The sequence below is a fragment of the Hydractinia symbiolongicarpus genome, chromosome 10, assembly GCF_029227915.1.
Source record: "Hydractinia symbiolongicarpus strain clone_291-10 chromosome 10, HSymV2.1, whole genome shotgun sequence".
Lineage (NCBI taxonomy): Eukaryota > Metazoa > Cnidaria > Hydrozoa > Anthoathecata > Hydractiniidae > Hydractinia > Hydractinia symbiolongicarpus.
This window is the reverse complement of record NC_079884.1, coordinates 24238964-24264823: the sequence shown is the minus strand read 5'-3', so window position 1 is coordinate 24264823 and position 25860 is coordinate 24238964. Positions and strand designations below refer to the sequence as shown.

Sequence of the window (25860 nt, the reverse complement as noted above, 5' to 3'; positions counted from 1 at the left end):
ATTTTGTTCTGCAGTTACCTTCAAATTTCAGTTTTCTGGCAAGATAGTAGTTCTCAACAAACGGAATTCCAGCAGATCATGTTACGTAAAAAGTCAGGCTTGTTTTTCTGTTCGAATCACTTTTTTGAACGCAACATTACGTGGAAATTTCGTAATCTAACTATATTCGAATCATTGTAAATAAGTCAACAGCTCTTAGAAAGCATCAACCTCGCTCCCAGGGCATTTTGCCTTGTTAATAGTTGGCCCTGGGGACGAGGTTAAGAAGGCATAGCCTCGTTATTACTGCTTTCGTTGATTGGATGTGAGGCTAAATCACCGATTCGAGGCTGATGTCTAGATTAATGACCACTAACATTTAAAATTGATATTGCTTTCCTTTTTAACAGATTAGCAAAGAAAATGTAAAACTTGTGAAACAACGACGCCTTTGGTTTCTTACATTTAGCGCATGCGTGAATCGACTACAAAGCACTCCGTGTAGTAACTAACATGAAACGTTGCCAGCGAACACGAATTGAAAACGTGGTTTGTTGTTATCACAGGCAGTATAAACATCTATTATTAGCTAGGAAAAATGGGGAACGATTTTAGAACATTTGAGACTTGATATGGCTTTGTGAAGTGGAGATGATCGAAAAAGCAAAGATCTATTATCCAAAAATACCTTCCAACAACTTTTTAAAAAACATTTACAGACCTGGAAGTGTAAAACCTAATGCCTAAAAACGTCCCAAAATCTTCTGGAAATTCAGTGACATTCTTTTCTTTTCTCAGACGCAAAACATTCACTGTTAACAACTTTCGTAATTCAATTTCAATGAAGCTCAACTTCCATCCTATTGAAGAGACTGGTTACAACTTATACTCTAAATAAATTATTTAAAAATTCAATTATGCTAATTTATTTATACTTTTGAATCTCCAACAAACACTATGATAAATTATTCCAGTATATGCGTTTTGAACAAATTATTTGAAAGCGTTGCTGGTAAAAGAAAAGAAAAGAAAATCAAAAAAAAGGTTAGCTTGTTTGTCTTTTAGGTATTTCAGATGAATTGAAATCAATATTTAGCAACATGTCGACTGCAGGTATGACACCATGAGAGACGTTACATTGTCATTTCAGGTTTTAATTTTATCGAAGTATGTTTCAAGATACAATAAAGTTTATTTTCTTAGAACAGTAAAAATGTGATGGCAATGAAGGTTATCTTGTACAAGAAACCTAAAAAAGAGCTATGGTCAAGAAAATCATAAAATCTTGACGAAATAATTAAGGTCATTACTTTTAGTGTTATTAAAAAAGAGAGTTTTTCTTTGCATGTTCTCAACATAAGCCAGGGTAATACAGCGGTAGATACCAAGTTTCGTTAAGTTTTGGATGACTAAGATTCAACATGGTTTCCAGCCTGATTGCAAAAAGTCAAACTTTGCTGACTCAGCACATTTGTAAATAGTACCTGTGACCTCATGAACGTAATCCAATCTCTAAAACTATTTTCATATCCTTTTTTTTAAAAGATAGCATTTGTTTTTAATAAAAATAAAAAAAAAATGATGATATTTGCATAAAAATTTTAAATCTACGTATCCTTTTCTGCATTTAACTGGCTATATTTACCATCGCTCTTAAGCGTCGCCAAATGATAAAAGTTTTTTGATAGACCCTTTAATAGACATTTTACTAGTCTGTGCAAGGGCGGGAGTACTTGAAGTTTGTTTTATGTATACATTGAAATATCACGGTAAAAGCCATCCTGAATCTTGCTCTCAAGAGAATAGCTCTTAGAAAAACAAAATTTACAAAGTTTGCCTCAACCCCGTGGTCCTTTTTCACTTTTTGAAATTAAGGGGAGCCTGGGAACGAGGTTGAAATTACCTTTTGATACTGTATTACCTGATCTTATTGTGTTGTATCTGCATGTTGAGTTCACAATTTAGAATACGTCGAAAAACATGACGGACTCGCCGACAGTGGTCAACCCAACTTCGATTTCCACGAATAAAATTATGATTACAGTTGAAACACAAACATACGAGAATGATTTTTGTTTATGTTTTGTTCCCGAGTATGATTGTAAAAACGATGAAGATGCTACCATTGATCCTCACATTGCAATTAAATTGAACGCACTGAACAGTGAAGAAAAAGTAGTGGTCAGGAATTTCGAAGCTAATTCAAAATGGCAGCCGAAGAAGCGCTGGAAGTTTGCAGGTTAGGTTTTTTGGTATTTTTATCGTTTTTTCGCTTAGATAACACAGCGTAAGTAATCGTAAAGGATAAAAAACATCTCTTCGATCATTACAAGATTATTCGCTCTTTTTTTGTTTGGTTTTACTTCTTTAACTTCACGATAATTTAAAGTATTGCGCATAATATCCATTTTATATTTACGTCGCAAGTTGTAATGACAATTTCGATGACCAAACATTTTATTTCTCTGCGCAAAGATGCAACTGCTTTAGGTGCGAATTCAAAAATATTAACCAATCAAATCGCAGTATAATTTTATTGCCGAGTCATGACGAGACTATTAAAGCGTGAAGCGATCCTTTCTGCTTAGCTTTTAGCACAAGAATAGGATTGACATCTTCGGCGGTTGAGCCATTGTAATTGCACTACTTTCGTAGCTCAAATGGAAGCTATAAATGCACTAGGACTCTCTTCATAGGAACCCTGTTGATAGCAGTATTAATAGGAACTTCAGAGGCGACCCTGGATAAATAATTTTATTGAAAATAATAACAATGAAATTTTACGATTATTTGCTGTTATCCGCAAAATTTATTTATGAATTGTTTGTGCTTATTATTTTTGTGCAACAACCTTATCGGAAAAAAAACTTTGTCGGACAAAAATGACGAAAATTTAATAATAGTAATAAAAGTTACATTTGCGCAAGAATATAATTAATTAAGGTTTATGGTAATTAACGAAGGGATAATTACCGAAGGGATAGATGGGAGTAAAAATTTACTTTTTTATTTCAATTAGGAAATGCAATCAAAGCAATGAACAGGTTTGGTAAATCTCGAAATAAAAACAAACACTTTTATAAACTTTCGCTGCGAGAAACTGATCAAAATATGATGGAGCCTCAAAAGAGTGGATTATATGTACGCACAGTCAGCGGCGAGCGTGTTGAGTCGGAAAATACCACCACTACGAAGAAGAGGTTCTCTCTCACTGGGCTGATTAACGATATGAGACAGAATAAGGGTGATAAAAGTAATCGAGACAGCCTTGACTCGCAGTGTCCACGCCAATCTTCTTATCTCTCCGGATGCGATAGTGGAAGAGCGAGCATTCGAGAAAAAAATAAGAAGTACAGTAGCTTTTACAAGCTTGAAAACTGGGACGAATCTAAACCGTTCGTACTCGATCACAAAAGCAAAAGCATGTACGACATGAAAACTCTCCACGCTAGCGTAGATAGTTTTGATCGGTTTTGCGGAAGTCCTGAAATGCGACAAAGTACGCCACATATTAGGGAGATAAACGAAAGACCTGCAAAAGTTCAAAAACGAAGTAAAAAATTAAAACGCAGCAATAGCTGGTCTGTGAAGAAAGAAAGAAGTGAAAGCGGCTCTGATAAGCAAAGTCCTGGTCAAACATACCGCAATAAAAATATAGACATCATAAATAATTCACTGTTAGAAACAGTAACTAACCACCATAAAAGAAATGGTAGACCTCAAAGTTATTTATGGAATCCAAGGCAGATTGTGTCAGAGATGTACGAAAATGAATATATGAATCGAAAAGGAAAAAGAGTTATCGGGAGAGCGTATTCAGCCCGTGAGCGAAGGTGCAAGTCTTCCTTCGATATACCCGATGATGAAGAATTTACAGACGAGAGATTAATACGAGAACGGTTTTTCAGAGAAATTTTACTCGCTAAAGAATTACAAGATGAAACTGATTTAATTGAAGAAAAAATTCGGCGGGAATTAATTTTTAATGAATTGTTAGCTGAGAAAAGGAGAAGTTATACCAAGGCGTCGAAAAATTTTGACAAGAAAAAGCCAAGTTCTTCATATAGTAAAGCCGAGTCTCGCAAATCCGTTGGAAGAGAAGACATTAGACAGGTATTTAACAATGAACAAACAGTTACCAGAGAAATTCCGCAGTCTTATAAAGTGCAGATAAATAAGTCAATCACGAAAACCAGTAAACTTGAGAAAGGGATTATAAAAGAACCCAAGATTGAAATTAAAAATGCTAGTGAGCCAAAAAAAGAGAAGACGAAAGATACCGATAACAAAGATACTCTCGATTTTACTGCGTTTGCGATTGTCCCAGGTACCCCTCTTCAAAGAAAACTGAGTCAGCGAGGTATAAATGGCAAAGCTCCGATTAATGTCATCGAGCCAACTAAATCGCCACTATCTGATGGCGGCACACCAATGTTAGCAAAAAGAAAATCTTTTCACAGTGCTGATGATATAGTTGGAACAACTTGCGATTTCGTTCCCATTATTAATACTTCATTAAGTGCTGATGACGTCACAAATGAAGAGGTTATGGCTAATATATCAGCGAGGAAAGAGGCCGTGTCACAAAAAAGCTCAACAGGATCGAAATCGGAAGATGATGTTCCCATTTTGGACGATTCTTATTATGATGACGATGATGACTTAGCAACGTATGTTTAATGACGTAGATTGAATGCTTTTTTTACGTGACGTACCACTTTATATCAACCTCGTCCCCAGGGTTTTTTGCCTTTTTGACAATGAGACAGGCAAGTAAGCGCTAGCGACTTTGGCATAAGCAATTAATCCTAGGGACGAGGATCACTTTATATCAATTTTTACAGTCGGCTTTTATGTGAGAACTGATTTTATAAAAGGAAGCACTGAAAACATTCCGACAATGATTTAAATCATCAATTTCAATAGTTTTATATTTAACATTGTAAAAACTTTGATAATTTTTAGTAGATCTTTCCTACAATCGTTTTCTAGTAAACCGTGATTTCTGTCTCCACTTCCATCTCCGTTATGTATAACAAGCAGTTTGCGCGCTGTTCATCGCAGGTAGTTCAAAATATAATGTAAAAAAAGTTTCCAATTTTGTAATGACGTTGTTATTTTTTGGAGTACACCAAAGTAAGTGTTAAAATTGATCCGGGAAGGCATCTTACATGCGCCAAAACATTGTAAAAATTAGGCATTTTCCCTATTTTTTTTAGTTTGATATTTTGAACATATTGACATGAATATTAATACTAAATACGCTGATTATCATTCATACCAGCAAGTGTTTCTGAGTATCCAATCGATGACGTCGTAATTCCGCATAATTAGCTAAACTTTCAAAACTTATATCTCGGAAACTAAAAAAGTTTTTGCGAAAAAAAGAAAAGACTCGTAGACAACTTTTTTATATGAAATAAAATTCATTTTTTTCGCGAGAGGTAAGCTTAAAGGTGTGTGCTCCATTTTCTGTGTTACATTTTCTGTGTTGTATTTTTGCCATATTAAAAGGTTCTGGCACAAACATGGCAATTGTAAAATAGAAACGACATTTGAATTTTTTGTTCGGCAGAGTAACCCCATTATTGCATTGTTTTATCTGTGTTTTATAACACTGTTGCAAGTCAAAAATATATATATATATAGAACATAACATATTTAAAACAATAAAAAAAACAAGTACATTTTTTTACAACCATAACAAAAGTATATTCAAGGCCAGATTTAGTAAAGATAAGCAAATAACGAGGCTCGGATGAGAGCAGAATTTATGTACAAGCATTTTTCTTCTCACGTGTTCTTAGCTCTATTGAGAACTCTGAAAATACTTTTGTATGCTGATAAAAATAGATACATATGTTAGTTAGATCTGATCAAGGAGAAATTCAACGAAACTGTTTTAAACCTCCTTGATTTCATGTCGTACATACATATATAAGCTACTAAAACAAAAAGTCAACATTAACAGATCTCAGATCTGTATTGATTGACATTGTTAACAGGTCTTTTTGTATCTAAACGCAGAAATTTTCCTGTTTAGAAAATGAAATATTTCTATTTTACACGAACAGAATTGCCACACCCTTTATAAAGATAAAAATGAGATTTAAAGACTTGATGAGAATTTTCAATTTTTTTAAGATGAACAGTAATTTCACATAAAAATTAGGGAGATTAGAGGACACCTTCGTATTTTTGCAGAAGCATTGTAAATAGGTGATTTTAAGGGTGATGCAATGAGAGAATTTATTGCTGTCGCCATTAGTATTTATCTGCATTTTGAAAATAAAAAAATGAAACACGAAATTTGGAAGTTGGTAAAATAGTTACTTTTATAGGAGATTTGCGGAGTTTTGAGAAGGCTTTTCATAACTGAGGATAATTAAGAAGACGTGGAAACCCTGAGTAAGAAAACTGGTCGTTTTAAGCGGTCTGACAAGAATGGAATGTGCAGTATAAAAAATAAAACTTGGTGATTTGGGGAGCCACTTTAAGTGGAAACTTTTACTTCATATTAACAAATTTGTTACAACTGGGTTACTCCGGAGTACCAAAAAATGGGCGGGTTGATGGAAAATGAATTAAAAATTAATAATTCGTGGCGTAAAAATTTTAAGGAAAAGCCTTTCTGATTGCTTTATTCAATTAAATGACATGTCAATGTAAAACAACATAAGGAAAAAATCCAACAATCGGGCAAGGGACGAGGAGAAGGGCGGAGGCGTTAGTGATTATTCGGTACTCTGGAATAAACATAACCCAATAAAACACACTCTGTAACAGCACACCCGCTTTCTTATAAGCAACATCTTATATACAACACGAGGCTCAACTTTTAAAAAAATTAAATAACAAGCAACAATCAGTCCGGAACAAATGTGATAAGTCTAGTTTTAGTCAAAGTAGTCAACAAGCAAACAACAGTTGAGCCTGTAAGAACAAAAAAATCAGCCATATTGAGCTTCAGTCTGAAGTTTGTGCTGCTTATAAAAAAAGAGTGTAAATACCTTATTTGGACAAACATTGGCGCACTTTAATAACATTTACCAAATTAACCTTCATCGTTTTTTTTGTTTGTTTGTTATTTTTTTTCAAATACGGAAGTTCGCGAAACTCTGATAACTCTTCTGCGCAAACACGCCTACAAAATTTTATCTTCTTCCATCTCCGTCCTGGGGGCGAGGTTGCTGTTCTCGTTACAATTATCAAAATAAATAGTTTACACTTCTTGATAAAATCGAGCATCTTTTTTTCTACGAATCTTGTGAAAGGATCTTCGCAGTGAAGATGTGAACAGCGTGCGTGGTTGAACTGACGTTGATAAAATATGGTTCTTCGCCTCACTAGAATTAAATTAGCTGGTTAGTTCGCGTTAGTTCCTTAGTGTAAGAAAATGAACATATTCTATCGTTAAAAAGTTTTTTAGCGGTATTTAAAAAAGGTTTCTAAGAAAAAGAATGAAACAGGGGATCGTCTCTTCTAACAAAAATATAACACGTTAGCCCAAAGGTAAAAGCTACGAACGTTTTAAAAACGAGGATAGAGAAAGATACGCCGAAAAAACTGACTAAACAAGTCAAAAAAAAATGTATTTCTGATAAAAATAAAGAAAGATTTATTTTTTGCGGGTCTGCAAAAAAAATTTGCGATATTCAAAATTGCAAAAAAAAACGAATTAGCGGAAATATGTCTACAATATATATTTTAAAAAGTAAATAAAATAATAAAATATATATAGCTACCAGTTATCAAGTGCAGTGCATGTGCAAGGGCGAGTTTATCCAACATGAATATCCGCTTTGCTGGAACAACTTTTCGAAATCTGGGACGACTAAATTTGTTTCAATGTTAACCTCTTGTGAAAAACAAGTTAAGCTTATATGAAAGGGCTTGGGATTTTATGTGGGAATCTTTTTATTTATTTTTTTCGGTTTAAAGAGCCTCGAAGTTTTGCTAATAATGAGATATTATGTCACCACAAGCTTTAAATCAAATACATACCATCCATATGTTATTCATTTAATATGGTTCCGAATAACGCTCAACGGCTAAATCACCACAAGCTTTAAATCAAACTAGTCATTAGCCCGTGGAAAAATCCACGGGTTCGCCCGTCGCAGCTAAGCTACCATTTTGCGTGACAGACAGACGGACGGACAGACGTATACGGGCATTATAACATAGATACATACCATTCATAATTAGCATAATTAGCAAAACTCAAAACTCAAGAATGTTTTAAAAAAGTAACTTTTCAAGCTTTTTCATATGGAATTAATGTTTTTGGCGAGAAGGTAATGCATCGTTTAATCGTCCGGTTATTTATTTAAGCTTTCGAGGGTTTTAGCAGGGCGTTATTTAGTTAACACGACAAAAAGTGACAAATAAAGTAAATTTTAAAAAATCGTAAACCAATATATAAACGGTTTTAAGTCAGGCTTTAATAAAAGTTTCTGTTTTCACGAAACCGTATTAGAAACTGCTTGCTTCTTCTGTTTAGAGTTAATCTAACGACCGGGCACTCTTTTAAGCTCATTTTAGCGCCCGGGTGCTCATTTAAACTTAATTTCTTACACTGGGCGTCTAATTAGCGGTCTTTGACCGATGGATTCAGTCATGTAATGAATTAAAAAAAAATGTAATGTGTGGAGTATTATTGTTAAATTAACAAATATAGAGAAATTTTACAACAAACTATCTATAATAAACAGGACGCCCCCAATGGCGGGAAGAACATATCTATAATAAACACGACGCCCCTAATGGCGGGGAGGACATTTTATATACAAACGATATTTTTAGAAACTAAAGAAGGACAATTTTGAATATAGCTACAATAGCAAAAGTACGCTTGAAAGACCACTATCCAAAACAAGAACACTGGTGCAACCGAAGTACAAAACTTACACATTCAACATCAACAATAACAAAAAAAATTAAAAAAATTTAATAAAAATCAATACATACAAAAATATACAAGGTGCGATATCGAAAAGATATAATTCCCTAAACCGAACAGAACATTTATCTGTCGCCTCATTTTGTAAAGATTTTCACTTACTCACAAGTGAATAAATTCATGCCAGAATTAATTTTCGCAAAAATTCATTTGCTCGCAATTTCGCGAATGGAACAGAACCTATTCTCTAGATTTCTCAAAAGTAAAATCTCAAGTAGTGATTTTGGAATTTTTTTTCTATTCTGAACATTAAATTTACTTACTCAATTACAACATGTTGAGCTCAAAAGTATGTTAAATTGATCGAAATTATCTTAACACTGCAAGTTGGTGTTTATATTGTGTACACATATTGCTAGCGGTGATATCCCATGGAAAATTCCATGGGATATCACCGGTCGCTAGTCGCATGTTTTGGCTCACAGACAGACACACGGCCAGCAATAATTGATTTAATTTCGCGAATTTCAAAAAAAGTGAAAATTCGTGAAAACTAAAGTTCGCGAATAGTATTTTGTATTTCCCAAATATATAGCAAAAATGTAACTTTATAATTCCGCGAAAATTTGCTCCTTTATTACGCCCAAATCATGTTCACTTTAATAATCCTGCGGAAAAATGTGCTAACTGTAGAAATTGTAACATACACACTAAGCTAAAAGTCATTATTTAAAAGAACATATGCTAAGCACAACAGAGAAGTAAAGAAATATGTCTGATAAATATATCTCTTTGTGTTATTATAAATGTGTTAATAGTATTTAAGAAAACAAGGGATAAACAAACAGAATTCTACTATTTGCATTTGTCGCTACCTTAGCCAGTAATAATTTTCAAGTACTACCTAGTCACGAGTTTTGCAGGGAGATTGTCTACAAAAATTTCTTTTTTACGTCAACAAATTACACAGCGCAGCAAGAAGCAAAATGCTTTTGCCGCAGCAGAAGTTCTGTTTAAAACGGAAGTGGGAGATTAATGCTTTTTATAGGTTCCCTTTTCTTATATAAAACTTTGAATAAAATTTATCTGTATTACCTCGTATTATTAATTTTCATATCTTTTTTAACATCTTCGAGTATACTTGCAAACGGGTCATTCTGCAGAGTCCTTTCCGGCTCTGTTCCAGGTTTTCCGGGTTCAATGGACGGATTTTGGGTAAGTACGGGTGATCTATAAAATTGTCTTTCACTTTCTTTAGGAAAAGCAATGTTCATATTTATTGTAGGAGAGTGCGACATATCGACTTCTTCTGAGCTCTTCTTCGTTGTGCTTCTCCCGTTCGACATCAACAGGCGCGTATCTTCAGATAACGATTGCATTGTTTCATGAAACAACGAATGATCTAAATCTAGCAGATCTGAAGAGGGTGTATAGAAAGGGGAACTAGGGAGGAGAGTTTTCTCATTCCCATTACTGTCACTGTTAGCATCTATTACAACATACGAATCATCAATTTCGGCTTTATCTTGGAAAAACATATTACAGTCGTGTGATTTTTGAGGAGTTGTGGACGGTGGTGGAGGGCGTGTAGGGGGCGTTTTACCATCCGATGAGGGCGATTGAGTTTTTATTGGTAACACAGCGGGTCTTGGTGGTGCTTTCGCAAAGCGATGTGATGTAACAGGTATAGATCTTTTGAGAGGTTTACTTGGTCCTTGTGTACTATCCTGTTGTTCGACACTTTGTTTCGGCGAGTCTACTTTTTTGTGAGGTAATGGACTATGCTCCAACACGGTTTCTTCTTGACACATTGACTCCTTTCTGTGTAAGTCCAAAAATGCAGGGTTTGAATAGGAGTTGATGTGCTGCAAAATATGAAACAGATTATTAGGGATAATAACGACGTGTAATTTGCTTACAGTTAATAATTATGTGCATCCCACCCCATCAATGTTTAACTTCCATATGAGATTTTGTATACTTTTAAAGAAATTTATGAAAATTTAAAGAAAATTTCTTTCGGTAAAGCAACACTTTATAGGAGCTAATTTTTTTTGAACGAAATAAAAAAATATATATATATCTTAAACATATTTAAAGGCGTTATATTAGCAATTTTACTTCCGCACCATTAATTCTCACCTCTATAGAAGAGTCTGAGTCCGAAGTTGCCATACCAGCGCTGTCCAATCCATGACCAAATGAAGAACTAGCAGAGCTTTCATCAGGAGTAGATGGCGAGCTCATATCGATAAGATCAGCAATATTAGGCGCGCTTTTTGATTCAGAATAAGTTGAAGCATTAAGATACTGTTTGCGAGGTAGCTTTGCTGAATTTGTTTCTTTGTTCTCTTGCTCACCTAGATCTGGTCTGGGAGGTCTGGGAGGCGGTGTTCTACCTGGCTTTGGTACCTACCAAAAAAGTGAAGAAAATTAGGCAATATTGCCGCAAAAGCGATTCTTTAGAGTTAGAATTTCACCCACAAAAGCAGTACAACAAGAGGAGGATAATCAACCTTGAATGTAAGTAAACGGAAAGTTTTAAGGTCCTTAGGTATTCCATTTTAACGGTTGGCTCTTCCTCCCTTCCCACTGTAACTATTGATAGGTATAACATTGCTCTAACTTGCTTGCCTGTCACACAAGCCGGTTAGATGGCACCAAATGGGCTGACAACACTACATTTAAAGTGCGCCGGAGTGGGTACTCAAACCTGAAACCTATGATTACAAGTCGAATGCGCTACCACTACACCATCTCCGCTATACCTTGCAACAGAACAGTTGAAATAAATGATGACTGGGAGAACTTACATCTCGTCGAGGTAGTGAACTGTACATTGAATGTCTTGTTGATTTTATGTTGACCCTGTTCTTTTGTGTCAACGGCATTGAGTTATTCCTCTTTACATTTGCTTCGTGAATAACTTCAATTTCGGTGGGTGTTGGTTCCTATGTTTTAGAAACGGTCGTTATTAAAAAGATAACGAAGTAGAAATGACAACAAAAAAACTACATTATTCGCGACGTTTCGGATGTTCACACACCCATTTTCAAGCAATCAAAAACGTACAATGTTCTCCTAAATATATACAAGTTTAACAGCAACCATAGTTACAGATTAAATACTAATTGTATAAATACAATGGAGCAGATCTAATGTTGTTATTCAACTGGGGACTATCCCGCATTATGAACAAACTCTCTTTAATCTCTAGCAAATACTCTCTTTAATCTCTAGCAAATCTCTGTTAAACTTGTATATATTTAGGAGAACATTGTACGTTTTTGATTGCTTAAAAATGGGTGTGTGAACATCCGAAACGCCGCGAATAATGTAGTTTTTGTTGTTGTCAATTTACTAGCGCGATGATTCTTCATCGAAGTAGAAATGCGAGATAAAAAAAATATATTAAAAAAATTAAAAAAGATAATAAAAAACAAACTTTAAAAATTACGAAATTTTTGATACCTTATGTTTCATCGCAACCTTAACGTCCTTTACTTTATCTTTAACTTTGTTTTTCAGTTTATTCTTAAAAAAGAAACACCAAATAAAGGAAAAAATTAATGAATGAATGAAAGAAAAAATGAATGAATTAAAAAAAGAAAAGAAAAAATAAATAAATAAATGAAACAAAAAATAAATGAATGAATGATTAAATGAATGAATGAATGAATTAAAAGAAAAAAATAAATGAATGAATGAATAAAAGAAAAAATGAATGACTGAATGAAAGAAAGAAAAAATGAATTAATAAAAGAAAAAATAAACAAAAGAAAAAATAAATGAATGAATGAATAAAAGAAAAAAAATGAATGGATGAATGAATGAAAAAAAGAAAGACAGAAAGAAAAAATAAATAAATAAAATAAAAAATTAAAGAATGAATGAATAAATGAATGAATAAATGAATGAGCAAAAAATAAAATAATGTATGATAAAATTTAGGTCTTAAAATAAGCGAACCTTTAATTCTTTAACTTCAATTTCACTAGCCTATAAAAGAGTAAAAGTATAAGAGTAAACATACACAGGTAAGAGCCAATAGTGAAATTCTACTGCAGCAGAAAACAGTCTTTCAATCTATTCATTTCATCTTCTTAATAACAGTGCACCTGACTCTTATTTGTAGAAAACACACATGTAGCTAATTTACTTACGACACCTCTCAGATGAAGATACTTTCCCTCTACACTTTTCTTAAACGCTCCGCCTCCTTTCTAAGAGTGAAAAATATACTCTTTAGAGATCACCCCCAAAATATAAATAGATTGCCGAACAGCCTACAGTCTTTTGCCGTTTCCATTTTGCATGACAGACAGACATTTACGGTTAGTATAACATAGACTAGCCGTTAACCCGTAGAAAAATGCACGGGTTCGCCCGTCCTTTATATTTACCCGTCGCAACAAAGTAGATAAAAATATATCGCATTTGATATTCGTGTTTCCGTAGAACGTTTTTCTAACTAAGCGGTCCGCGCAGAGACAGACTGACGGAATACGGCTATTATTAAAGAGATTGTAATATGGACCTTTATGATAGGTCAGTACCCTTGATCCATTAACACAAATCTCTAGCCTAAACTATGGCTAGCACACTGGACATGAACTTCAAATAATTATATATGCGATATCGTTGATTCGACAAAGAAATTACCATACTTTCATTTTATCTTTCCATACTTTATATTTATCTTGATCTTTTTTCATGTCTAAAAAAATACATATACACATATACACATATATTCTCTTTTACTAAAATGCAAGTAATCGAGGCAAAACGCGAGTTACCTATATTTCTTGTTAGAACAGCCTGATCAAATATATCTAAAATTTCGACTCCATCATTTAACATTTCAAGTCGACCAGCAATGAACTATAATATTTAAACGAACTAATGTATATATGAAGTATGTAGAGGGGAAAAGGACCAGGGGGCATCATGTACAAAAAAGTCACAGATAGCAGACGAAAAGTTGCTTAGTCGGAGATGGCAACAAAATTTCTTAAGTTGAATAATTTTCGGGAAGATTAATTTTTGCGAATTTTACCGAAAATGTTTCTGCGTTGAAATTCTCGGAACGGTCAATTCGCGAAATAAATCTTCACTAAACTACCAAAATGACTTTTCGTTAAAATTAATCTTCGCGAAATTATTTTAAATTAATTGTTTTTTTTCTCTTTCTTTCTCAATAAACATACTCTATAAGCGTTACGTTTTTCTGCTTTTTTTTTAAACATTTCGCAAATAATTTTGCAGCAGATTGGCTTTTTCACTAATTGCTCTACTTTACTCGCCTTTGCTTCGGGCTGAAGAATATTGCCTTAATATTCGGGGTTGTTCTAAGACACCCACCAATAATAATCTCCTTTTGGGGCCGACAGTACCATGGTTTGTACCCTTTATGCTTGCAGGAAAAAAATAATTATCTGCAAAAAACCTAAAAACGGTTTATTCGCGGAGTTTTTTCTGCAAAATATCTATAATTGACTGATTTTTTTGCCTTGCAGAAAAGTGTCCGCGAAAATTAATCAACATAAGGTTGTTGTTTATTTTGCTCAGCAAGCAGAAGTTTTAATATACATCACTGTATACAATCTTTTTTTTTCTTGCTCCGTTAGCACGCTAAAGAAGGTGGCGACCATCTAAATTTTTATGACGAGTTAGAATAAATTGTAGCTCCAGGCTTGTAACTCAAAAAGGACTGAAATACACGCCTAAACTAAAATGAACATCTCTGTAATCGCCGCCTAAACTAAACTCTTGGAAAAATGGAAATGGGGACCATGTACGTAAGACACCTCTTTTGTTTTTTACAACAATCCAAAAACATAATTACCTGACGAAAAGACTGTTGGTTCAATATATGCACAAGAAAATCTTTCATAGAGCCAGTCCTCGTGTTTAAAAACCTAAAAAAGTGAAAAAGCTGTTTATAATGTAACAGTTAACATCCACATATGCTTTTTCGGACTAAAAAACAAACAATGGTACATACGCATCATCATCGAACACGATCTTTCCACCCTAAACATAAATCACAACACATTAGTGAAAACCGTTTTTGTAAAGCGAACAGCATTTAAATGTCGGCGTTTGACATGTTTAATTTATATTGGTTGTTTAATATGCTCAATTGTTATTGGTTGTTCCATCTGCAAATGCTTAGAAATTAACTTCCGAAACTGCAAAAATACAGGTGTCTCGGGCAGAAAAGAAACCCAAAAGAAACGCTAGGAGCTGCGTTTAAGGACACCAATGATAGTTAAGAACAATATTTACTTTTTCAGTTTCTGTAAACTTTAGAGCCTCCTTATAACCACCAATCATGTCAGCCAGAGCATTTAAAAACTGGCTAGAAACATAATCTGCAAGTGCTTTGTCTGTACGCTGTAACTTCTTCTTCATTCGAGAGAATATCTTAGATGGAAAGTCTTTTAAATCGTCTTCTAGCATGTAGATTTCGTTACTGTCTGCATTTAATATAACCACCTCATTCATTGGCATTTGCTCCACTTTCTAAAATAGATAGACATAGTGTTCCAACTCTTTTTCAAAAAAATTTGAGAAGAAGTGAGGACTTTTAAGGAGATTTTGGTGATTTTTGAGGAGCTTTTTGTTAACAAAATTGAGGAGATTCGAGGAGAAAAACTTGCAATTAAATGTAAATATGAAGGAACACACAGACTGGCATCTCAATAATAAATTTTAAGGCATGCCTGTCGAAAACGTAGAACTTGCAGAGATGTGTAACAGGGTTTCCACTCTTTTTTAAAAACAAAATTTGAGAAGATTTGAGGAGATTTTTGTGTTATTTGAGGAGTTTTGTTAACATAATTGAGGAGATTTGAGGAGAAAAACTTGCGATTAATTGTAAAAATGAAGGAACACACAGACTGGCATCTCAATATTTTCTTACAAAAGATAACTAAGAAACTCTGCTTCAAACACAAAAACACAACAACAAAAAAGTAATGTTTGCAGGTCACAGCAACCACAAGTTGTGGTGATACAAAAAAAATAATATAAAAACTAGCATATATAAAAAATAACCAAATGTCAAAATTTGTTTGAGGAGATTTGGGAAGAACACCAATATTACAAAAAAAAATTGGACATTTGAAAATGCATTTGAGGAGGCGTGGGAGCCCTGAATCACACGCATATTACTTCTTCAAAAATTTGATTTTCACATATGTGTATTTTGTGGGCGTTGACAGTGTGGTTCGACATATTAATGACATCACTCCTGCCAGGTATAAAATGTACTTAAACTAGAAGCTTGATTTCTCTACAGGGTTGGCTGGAAACTCTTCAATAATCAAAAAAGTGTTTTGGCGAACAATAATATTGGAATTGTTATCTCAAATAGGTAATTACATTATGATAGAATTCGGCTTGTCCCTTGGACCTGATCAGACTTTTAGTTAGCTCAAATCTCGAAGGACACAAGTCCTCACCATCACAAAATCCATCCTCCTAAGGGCTCAAGTTTTCTATCCGAACAATAAATAAAATATACCTCTAAAAAATAGCGATACAGCATTCAAGAAAACAATTTAAAGCATGCTTACTGGCATCATTGAAGAGTGAATACCAAGCAAAAATGGCATAGGTGCGCTGAAATAAAAACGTTTAAATTTTAAACCAATTTATTTTGTCAATTTATTTGCAAATATTTATTACGAATTCATAGATTGTATATTTACCAACAATAATCGATCAGATGAGGTGGCAGAATTGGAACATATATATGCTGCCTAAAAGGAGAGAATTTTTTTTTCATTTGTACCATATGGCTATTATATAGATGTGTAAGAAAAAAATGAGTTTTACCATTGCATAGGATATAACAGTGATACTGAGCCATGAACAACAGCAGTCAGCTGAAAATAACAAGTAAAAACTGTATTTTTAATCCACCACATTATCTCACACCCTCTTCCCAGCTTTCTCTCTTATTCAAATAGAAGATTAGCCCAAATTAATCCTTTTTTTTTTGGTTTTAAGTATCTAGATTTGCAAACTTCTCAGCTAACGTTCTCACCGTTTCATTTTTAAATTGTTAGGCTAAACGAATTTTCTCGGCTATTTTTGCAATCTATCAATGCATTTGCCACACATTTCGTTGAGCTTAAGCACACTCACAGTGATCTCCTTTCAACTATTTGCAACTACTTGCAAATAGCTGGTATATAAGGATATACCGGCCATTTGCAAGTGTAGAAACAAGTAAAAACAAATAAATCGTGTTAAAACTCTTAGGTGCTGCAACGTCCATTACCAACTATTAAATATTTTTTATTAGGCTGGTAATAAAACGTGAAACTTCTAAATGGCGGAACAATTGAACAAATCTGGAACTGAAAAATGCGGAACAGAAAAAATCCGGAAAATTTTTCGGATTCAGAACAACTGTTTTACATGCCCTTTCATTATCCCTATAAGTTTAAAAAATTAACTTTGTTGCCCTAAACCTCTCAACACATTCTGGGCTAAGCTGATAGTGATCCTAAGAAAAATACTGTCTTTTTGTCAGATTGCCATTCATCTATGGTTTAATCGTGCATGTGCTGCAGTAAAAACAACTTGGAATACTTACCACACTTAATCGTTCTGACGTCACAATGATTCGCCTTTCAAATAACATACTAAAAAATAACATGGCTGCAAGATTATTTAACCAGTGCAAAAAACATAAGACGATAAACACACAGACAGAAAACAAACGCAACAGATGCCAAAAAATTGTTAAAACATAGAATTTGTTCCGTAAGTATTAGTTTCCTAAAAAAATTCTAGCATCATGAAAATCAAAAGAAAATAGAGCAGAGATCAATTTCAACGTACAAAAATACCTTATGAATAAATAAACCATATTTTCTGGAGTGACTTTAGCAAAATATTCAGTTAAGTTGCGCTAAAAATAAAAATAGCTAATCAAGTATTTTAGCAAAATAAAATATTACTAAATAAAGTTATATGTCCTACAAATGTATCTCTAAGATGAAGACACAGAAGACGAAAAAACTTAATTTAAAAGAACAGAAATTATGGGGTGATTTGATTATTTGACACATGAACTTCAAGAAGATCTACGACAGCAAACACACATCAATGGCAAGAAGTGCACAAAAGAATTTAATATTCCAAGAGACATTCTAGAAATCGAACAAATGGACACAGTTTCTTACCTGATGTGAAAAAAAGAAATAAATAATCAAAGAACTTTTAATGCAAATTTAAGTACTTACATTGTCTGGTATTGATGGCAGTTTTGTAGTATCTGGTATATCAAATTTGTAAATCTAAAATAATATATGTTATACTAAAAAAAATCCTATAGCAGTCATTTGTTTTAATTTAAACAAACAGTATAATACATTTTCTTCCTTTGCAGCAGAAATTCTAAAGCTTAATTTGGCTCCAGGCTTTGGCACTAACTGAGAGTTTAATGCACCAAGAAATCCAGCCACCACGTCATCCTAAAAATATGTAAAAAATTAATACAATAGCAGTAAAAATACAATTTCATTAATATTGTAAATAATAAATTTGACTCACATTTTCACTTTCAAATTTTGCAATGTGGTCCAGTATAGCATAAAAAGTTTCAAACCATGGTAAATAACTAAAGAAAAAACATATAAACATTTCAGCTAAAATGAGCACAAAAGACAAACAAAAAGAAGTATAAACAAACAGGTTAAACAAAAAAATTACAAACAATGATAAAATAATAATAAAATTAAAAATAGAAATAATAAATCTAAATTAATGAATGAATGAGTGAATGAATGAATGAATGAATGAATGAATGAATGAATTACCTTATTATGCAAAGGCAATGTGTTGCATGGGCAGGGTATCGACAAAATCCAAATCGAAATATCCCCTTCAGATCAGTCAAAACAAAAGTTGAATACTGCACACCATTACTGAAAGAAATTGCATTATTATTACAGGAAACTAGTCAATGAAACCGGGGAAATGTTTAGGATTAGTTGCTTTTAACAACAGTTGAAGAGATATTAGGATTGATCTGTTCAAAACAGGTGGTTGACTCAGCTTTGGAGAATCTGTACCAGGTGGTCTTTGAGATAACCTCAATTATTTCAACTTGTGGCTAAGGTTTTCGGCCCCAAGTTAAACCTGCAATGCAATGCAATTGCTAATTTAATTAAAACGCTAATGCCAATCTAGTTTAAAAACTTTTTTATGTAACATCAAAATATCTAATTTGTTGCCTACCAGTAATATTTTCTCCCTTATTTTAAGATAACAAATTACATGTCACTATTATCCCTCGCAAACACACTTAATTTTTGAAGATATCATTCTGGTTTGCCTGTTTAGTATTTATTTTATTATTGAAGATTTATCACTGACACTAAGTTATAGTATTAAAATCAATTCTCAGACCATTTCTTGTGTACATTTGTCAACCAGGAGTCTCATCGTTAAATGGATTTGTTGTTTGTATTACTCCAGCAAAACTCTTTGGTTTTCTTGACAATTATTGTAGGTTTGACTATTGTCTAACTTAGTTCTGTAGTCTAATCAAAACATCTCTTAACCTGAAACTGTGTTAGTTTAGTTAGTACGTTTGGCCAAATATATACTGAAACATTATATAAAAAATAGCTCATAGATATACTAAAAACACTATTCTCGAAGTAACAATATTAAGGTTACAAACAATGCAACAGGACAGATAGAAATTTCTAATGGACTGGAAATATCGTTTTTTAAATCTTTCCTAAATTAACCGAAAATCAAAATATTTCAAGTTTCCTTACATTATCTGAGTATATATACACCTAAGGAGTTTTAAATGTGTTTATAAAAAGTAATTCTAAAGATAGCTGATGTTGGCCGTCATTTGGTTAACCTATCAACAATATGTGTGAAATGAATAAGACAACATATTTTACTCACTAATCAATAGAGCATGGATAACAAAATCCTGGTATCTGTTTTAGTATTTGGTCCTAAAATATAAATAATATAACATAAAACAAACTGATACCATGTATATAACCAATAAACTAAAAATTGAAAACCACAAAGTACCTTCTCATCAAACTCTTCAGGAAATATACTTGTCACTTGTAATGCTACGAAATAAAAACACACAGTTCTGCAAAATATTCAAATCTCTATCATACTCTATTTAAATTTTTTACATGTAGATATTATCTAGTTTTCATAATCATTATCATCATTCTCGGCTTAACGTCTGTTGATATACCCCGTCCGCTAGCATGGGTTGGACGGGGTATATCAATGACCCTCTTCCAATCTGATCTAGACTGTGTTAGATGTAAACTCAACTTCCTCTGTATCAAGTCTGTCCTTATAACCTCCTGTCAAGTCTTTCTCGGTCTGCCTCTGGGCTTTGCCCCAGGAACTAATAAGTCTCTTCACTTTCTTACCCAATTATTCTGCTCCATTCTTCCCAAGTGCCCCAGCCAATTCAATCTTCTTATCTGGATAAACATCTTTAATTCTACGGATACTTAGCCTGCTTCTTAGCTCATCTGAACTCTCTCTGTCTCTCATACTGGCGTTTTCACTCACTTTATTAGAATCACAGTGATGAACTTAACTCCATAAATAAAACAATGGTAACATTCATTCTGAACTAAGATGGACTTATAATAAGATAGAGGCAAGACTTAACAGACTTCTTAATCAAGAATCACTGAAAAAAACTTTGACATAATGACAGCTTAGTCATTTTTTGAAGTTAAAAGAAAAACATCAATGTTTTTACAATCAGTTAGGTCGTACTGTTTTCTTAGGCTAATCTGTTGTTCAAGAAAGCAGTGCTTAAAATGCACTAGTTGCTCTTCCTATATACATCATGGTGTTATCAATATCCAAGTCCACGAAGTACTGGAAAATTGGCAATTTATAGCTTGTGCTTCACATCAGCAATATTAAAGACTTAGATTTTTGAAATAATCTTAACTAAAAAGATCCTTTGTCCAAAATTAAAGGCACGCCCAAGTAACCCACATCTTGATAATGAAAACATCTTTTGAGTGCTACAATGCAAGTTTGACATCATTTAGCACCTCAGATTCTCTTTAAAAACAGAATACCGAAAAGAACTTTGCCATTTCTAAGTATATACAGAATTTTAAGCAACAGTTTAAAAAAGCAATTCTGCAAAAAGTTGCTGAAAATAATAAAAACTATGTTCCCCTACCGTTCTTAGACTCTGGAGACAAAATATCAATAAAACAATGGAATAATGATGGAGGATCCACCCTGAAAATAAAATTAGACTATTATAATTTATAGACCATTTGACAAGATATTCGTTTCATAAATTGGTAGCTCTGTAAAAATCAGAATATATACCATGCTATATTAATGCAGTAATCCAGATTCTTTATAGCATAATTCATAATGCTAGCAACTGAGTAATTAATTACCGTTATGTCAACATGCAATATCTTATCCTGACATATTGCATATTGTAAAGTAAATTTAATTCGAGACCTTCAGTATATAATGGCTAATGAAATACCTTAATTGGAGAAACTTTAGTGAGAGAAACTTTCACGAGAAAAAAAATTGTGAAATTTTTTGGATAAACTTTCGCGAATGAAGAAATTCCGGAAATTTTGCGAGATTGACTTTTGCGAATGAAGAAAACCGCAAATTTTTGTGAGATAAAATTTCGCAAACAAGAATTTTTCAGTTAGAAAAAACTTCTTAGCATCATTGAAAATGTTATAAATTTTCTTTCTTGAAATAAGATTTATAAGTATTTTGTGTGTTTCTGGTGAAAAATGATAAATAGCTTACTGGATAAACTTTCGCGAATGAGGAAATTCGGAAACTTTCGCGAGATAAAGTTTCGCGAATGAAGAAACTTGCACATTTTCGTTAGATAAACTTTCTCGAAAATGGCGAAAAATCGCGAATTTGTAAAAGTTTCTCTAGCGAGAGTTTCTCCAATTAAAGTATTTAGTGATGAATACGGTTACACAAAATATGGTGTGCAGCCAGTTACCTTAAACGAGAGTCCACCATTGCAGCACTAAAACTATGGTTGATTCATTATTGTCATTGTGTTCACTACATTCTGCTTATGATGCTTAAAATTTTTTCTCTGCACTAAAATAACTAAGAAATTATGAATATATATCTGAAACATTATATAATATAGTGTGTACTGAAATAATAAATCTATAGCACCAATCTGCCAACTTCATTATATAACACAGGGTTCGAATTAGAAATACAAAGTCAGTTTAAAAGAAAATAGTAATTGTAGAGAAGCAATTTAAGCCATGATATCCAGAAATTTAATCTAAATTTAAAATAAGGTGTGACTATTAAAATGCTATTAATTCACCAAAACTTTATTATATATACATTATAATATATATATCATTGGAAAGCTCCTATATAATGGTACTAAATTTATTAAGAAAAAATAAAGTTTCAAGGTTTTGAAGACACGTATAAAAAAACAAAGGAGATCCCATTTACGAAACTACTCATGTTTGCTGTTTGCTTTTTTGAGATAAAACATTAATCTAAAACGATTTTTAATTTTTTTTCAACATTTCTTACTTTTGGAGATATTTAGTATTACATTTTTTTCCACAATTTTTAACCTATATAACCATGGGAAAACTCATTATATTTCACACTCTCCTTAAACTAGTGAAATAAAAAAATTGTTTTTAGATCAAACATTGATAAATGTTTGATCTATAAAAACTGTATCTGTATCTGGAGGGTTGATTAAAGTCAGCAAAGGTGATGAGCCTGACCGCTATTTTTTGAAGTTAACCCATAACATCCATACTGATTCGATCAGTACAGATGTTATGGGTTAGACACCAAACTTGGGAGGAATAAGAAGCATGAGAAAAAAGTAAAGAGTAGAATACAGAGAGGAGTATCTTTAAGGGAACATAATGACAGAGTTTGGAAATTGCTCCATTACTTCTGCAAATTTTGGTAGCAAAGTTTTTTTATATGAAGTGACAAAATTAAGTGAGAGTCAATAATAACCCCAAGATAACGCAAGTGGAAAATGATAGTGTTTTGCCATTTAGTTTAAGTTTAACATCATAGCTGGTTGATTTATTGGGATGCCTAAAAAGAATAACCTCGGTTTTGGCAACCAGTGGCATAGAAGTTTTAGATCAATATTTACTCTTTTCTTAATGGTTTTCAAAGTGGGACTAGAGCATAATAGACTGGTGTAGTCTACAAAGTGAAAAACATCACTATAGTAAATTCAGTTTAGGAGTTCATTAATATAAATCAAGAAGAGTAGAGGACCAATCCCTGGGGCACCCCATGAAAAATTTCTAATTTGGAAGAATTATTTCGAGAAATAAAAACAAATTGCCTTTGGTTAGTAGGATAAGATTTAAACCAAGAGTTTGCTAGTCCACGAATGCCATAGTGTTGCATTTTACCCAATAGATGTTGTGGTCAACGGTATTAAAGGCTTTTCAAAACTCCATAAAAATTCCAAAAAAAAATTTCCAGAGTCAAGTTGTTTTCTAATGTTTTCAATTAGACTGATTAAGCCATGGTTAGTTAAGTGTTTATTTCTGAAGCCAAATTGGTTATTAGTAATTTATCAAGAGATGAGATGAGATGCAAGTAAACAATTTTTTCATAAACTTCATCAACATTAGAGAGCAAAGATATTGGTCTATAATTATTTACATCTAGTGGTGAGCCTTTTTATATAAACAGGTATGACTTCAACTGTTTTAAGAAGGTCAGAATAGGTGTATGTTTGAAAAGGAAGTTGATTATTTTAGTTAATGCAAGTGAGATTTCGTTGGCTACATTGACCAATTTACTGATGTTCAGGGTTTTTATTACTTTTACAATTTCTTCAGTGTCTACTGGCAAGAAGAAAAAAGAATTAGGGTTGCTATTTTGGAGGAAAAGTGTTTATTTATAGGGGTTTTTTATTTCTTATTTTATCAGCAATATTTGTAAAATGTTTATTAAAACTATTAGAAATAAGAAGGGGATCGTTGTTATTATTTTGTTGTCTACTTAGTTTAAAATATTATTTATCCCTTTCAAGATAATTTTTGTATTGTTTAAATTTATTTTAAAGTATCTTGTGAAATGGTTTTTTTTACTGTTACGAATTGACTATACGGCTTCCGCACTGCTTGTATTGATTACGGATGTTAGATTTGTGGATTAGGTTTGTTGTTTTAATAAAAATTTTTAATAGTTTATTTCGCTTTGATATAGCCTCCCTTATTCCTGCAGTAATCCATGGCTTAGATTTCGTTTTGATTTGTTTTTTAGTCATCAATTTAAGGGAAGCAAAAGTATTTAAATTATTATCAAAAAATATGTTAAAAGAATTAAAAGAACTATTTACATCGTTAAAATCAAAAACCTGATCCCAATTTTTATTGGATAACTTTTTCAGCTTCATCAAAAATTTTCCAGTCACTATAGTGTTGTTTGGTGGTAATTTTACTGGTCTGGTAATGAGAATATAATAGTAGAAATTGTGGTAGATGATCAGAGAAACTTGATATTAGGTTTCCTGAAATAGTTTTATGATTGGACATGGACATGTATATGTTGTCGATTATTGTTTTTGAAGTTGAAGTTATGCGACTTGGGAGAGTAATATGAGGTTGAAGGAAATTTGAGGTTACAAGGTCAAGAAATGAGGTAATTTGGGGTCTTCTTCTACTTACAAAAGATCAATGTTGAAATCTCCCATAAGAATTAAAGTTTTGTTTTCAAGGTTAGTTTTACTAAAGATTGGTGTTAAAAAGGAATTAAATTCTCTTAGGGATTGTAATGTAAATTAAAAAAAATATTAGCGGTTTTAAAGTGTTTCACTTTGAAAGGCGAAAGACGAGTTGGGGAGTCAGTAAATTTGTGAAAAATAAACCAAACAATCCACGAACAATCTTCGACAACAAAATCCACCATTTACCTTTTCAGCGATTCTCCGAATTATGGTTGTTACGTCCGAATGGTATTTCGACAGGGGACTGCGCTGCACTACTCAGTGCTATATTTTCCTGTTCGCACTTATACAGCAATACAAGCGAAAACCATCGGAACAACATTGACTGACAAAAATTGAAATTGAAACGGAGTCTAAAAATGCAGCTGGCGTACATTAAAAACGAATAACAAAATATGGCTGCGAAATATAGTATTTTTGTAATTTTTTGGGAAAAATTTTTATCCAACCGACCGACTCACTTTTGTAATTAGAAATGACGCTAACCAAACATATTTTCAACGGTGGCCTTATTTTGCTTCTACACCTAGGCGTTCTTCTCATACTTATGTTACAGTACCATACAAAACACTGTTCGCAGGTTATATATTTAAAAAAAAACCTGTCCACTGCATAATTTTAAAAATAATTCCAGTGGATCTCACATTGAAATAAACACATCACAGAATTGAGACGTAAATCATGCAACTAAGACGTTTCAGCCAATTCCTTTTTTCTCGACAATGTCCGATTTACTGGCATTTTTTCAAGGTTGACTTATATTCACAACCCTAGAGTTATATAGTGAGTGGAGTTGCCAGATTGTCACTAGAGCCGTTGTTTATGTAATCACGTAAATTATACACTAGCTCTCATTTGAGCTACGAAAATCTAAACTTTTGCCCAGCAACAGACAACAGACTTCAAGGATCAACCTCATGGCCTCTTGGATATGTGAGCCAAGAGCTCAAAGGGATCAGTAGCTCTGAGCTACCAATCGCCTTGATGTTTCCCAGATAGCTAGTCTAGCATACCTGCTATTCTCTAGAGGCTACTAGTTAGCTAGCTGGCTAGTTGGCTAGGCTAGCTCTGATAGCTAAGAATTTCACAATAATAGAGTTGCAAAAAGTTGTGAATTTCACTTAAATGCATAGATATGTCTGGCTGCCCAAATCTTAAAAACAATAGCCTTCATGATTATAAGTATGAATATTAA

At 33.0% G+C, this 25860-nt stretch overlaps 2 protein-coding genes across 3 annotated transcripts; one reads left to right on the top strand and one right to left on the bottom strand.

Annotated features, from left to right (window-relative positions):
• The first annotated feature begins 139 nt into the window (after nucleotides 1–139).
• LOC130662492 (uncharacterized) lies at nucleotides 140–4954 on the top strand. Its single transcript, XM_057461377.1, has 3 exons — nucleotides 140–1023; nucleotides 1945–2218; nucleotides 2999–4954. Exons 1-3 carry the CDS (start codon nucleotides 937–939, stop codon nucleotides 4657–4659), a joined length of 2022 nt encoding a protein of 673 aa, XP_057317360.1. The 5' UTR covers nucleotides 140–936; the 3' UTR covers nucleotides 4660–4954.
• A 580-nt stretch (nucleotides 4955–5534) lies between these two features.
• On the bottom strand, nucleotides 5535–22062 carry LOC130662491 (DENN domain-containing protein 1B-like). 2 transcript variants are annotated; one of them, XM_057461375.1, is made up of 25 exons: nucleotides 21915–22062; nucleotides 21102–21163; nucleotides 19961–20004; nucleotides 19826–19878; nucleotides 18718–18825; nucleotides 18452–18518; nucleotides 18271–18372; nucleotides 18142–18195; nucleotides 17746–17807; nucleotides 17490–17538; nucleotides 16724–16773; nucleotides 16597–16647; nucleotides 16462–16507; nucleotides 15170–15406; nucleotides 14886–14914; nucleotides 14727–14799; nucleotides 13678–13762; nucleotides 13549–13598; nucleotides 13045–13104; nucleotides 12851–12880; nucleotides 12353–12415; nucleotides 11695–11832; nucleotides 11024–11293; nucleotides 9977–10746; nucleotides 5535–7325 (listed from the first exon to the last, which is right to left on the bottom strand). In XM_057461375.1, the coding sequence occupies exons 1-25, from the start codon at nucleotides 21932–21934 to the stop codon at nucleotides 7202–7204; spliced, it is 2697 nt and encodes an 898-aa protein (XP_057317358.1). In that variant the 5' UTR covers nucleotides 21935–22062; the 3' UTR covers nucleotides 5535–7201. The 2 variants fall into 2 exon arrangements, with proteins under 2 accessions (XP_057317358.1, XP_057317359.1); XM_057461376.1 differs by lacking the exon at nucleotides 5535–7325 and having other exon boundaries at nucleotides 7625–10746.
• Between the last annotated feature and the right edge of the window lie 3798 nt (nucleotides 22063–25860).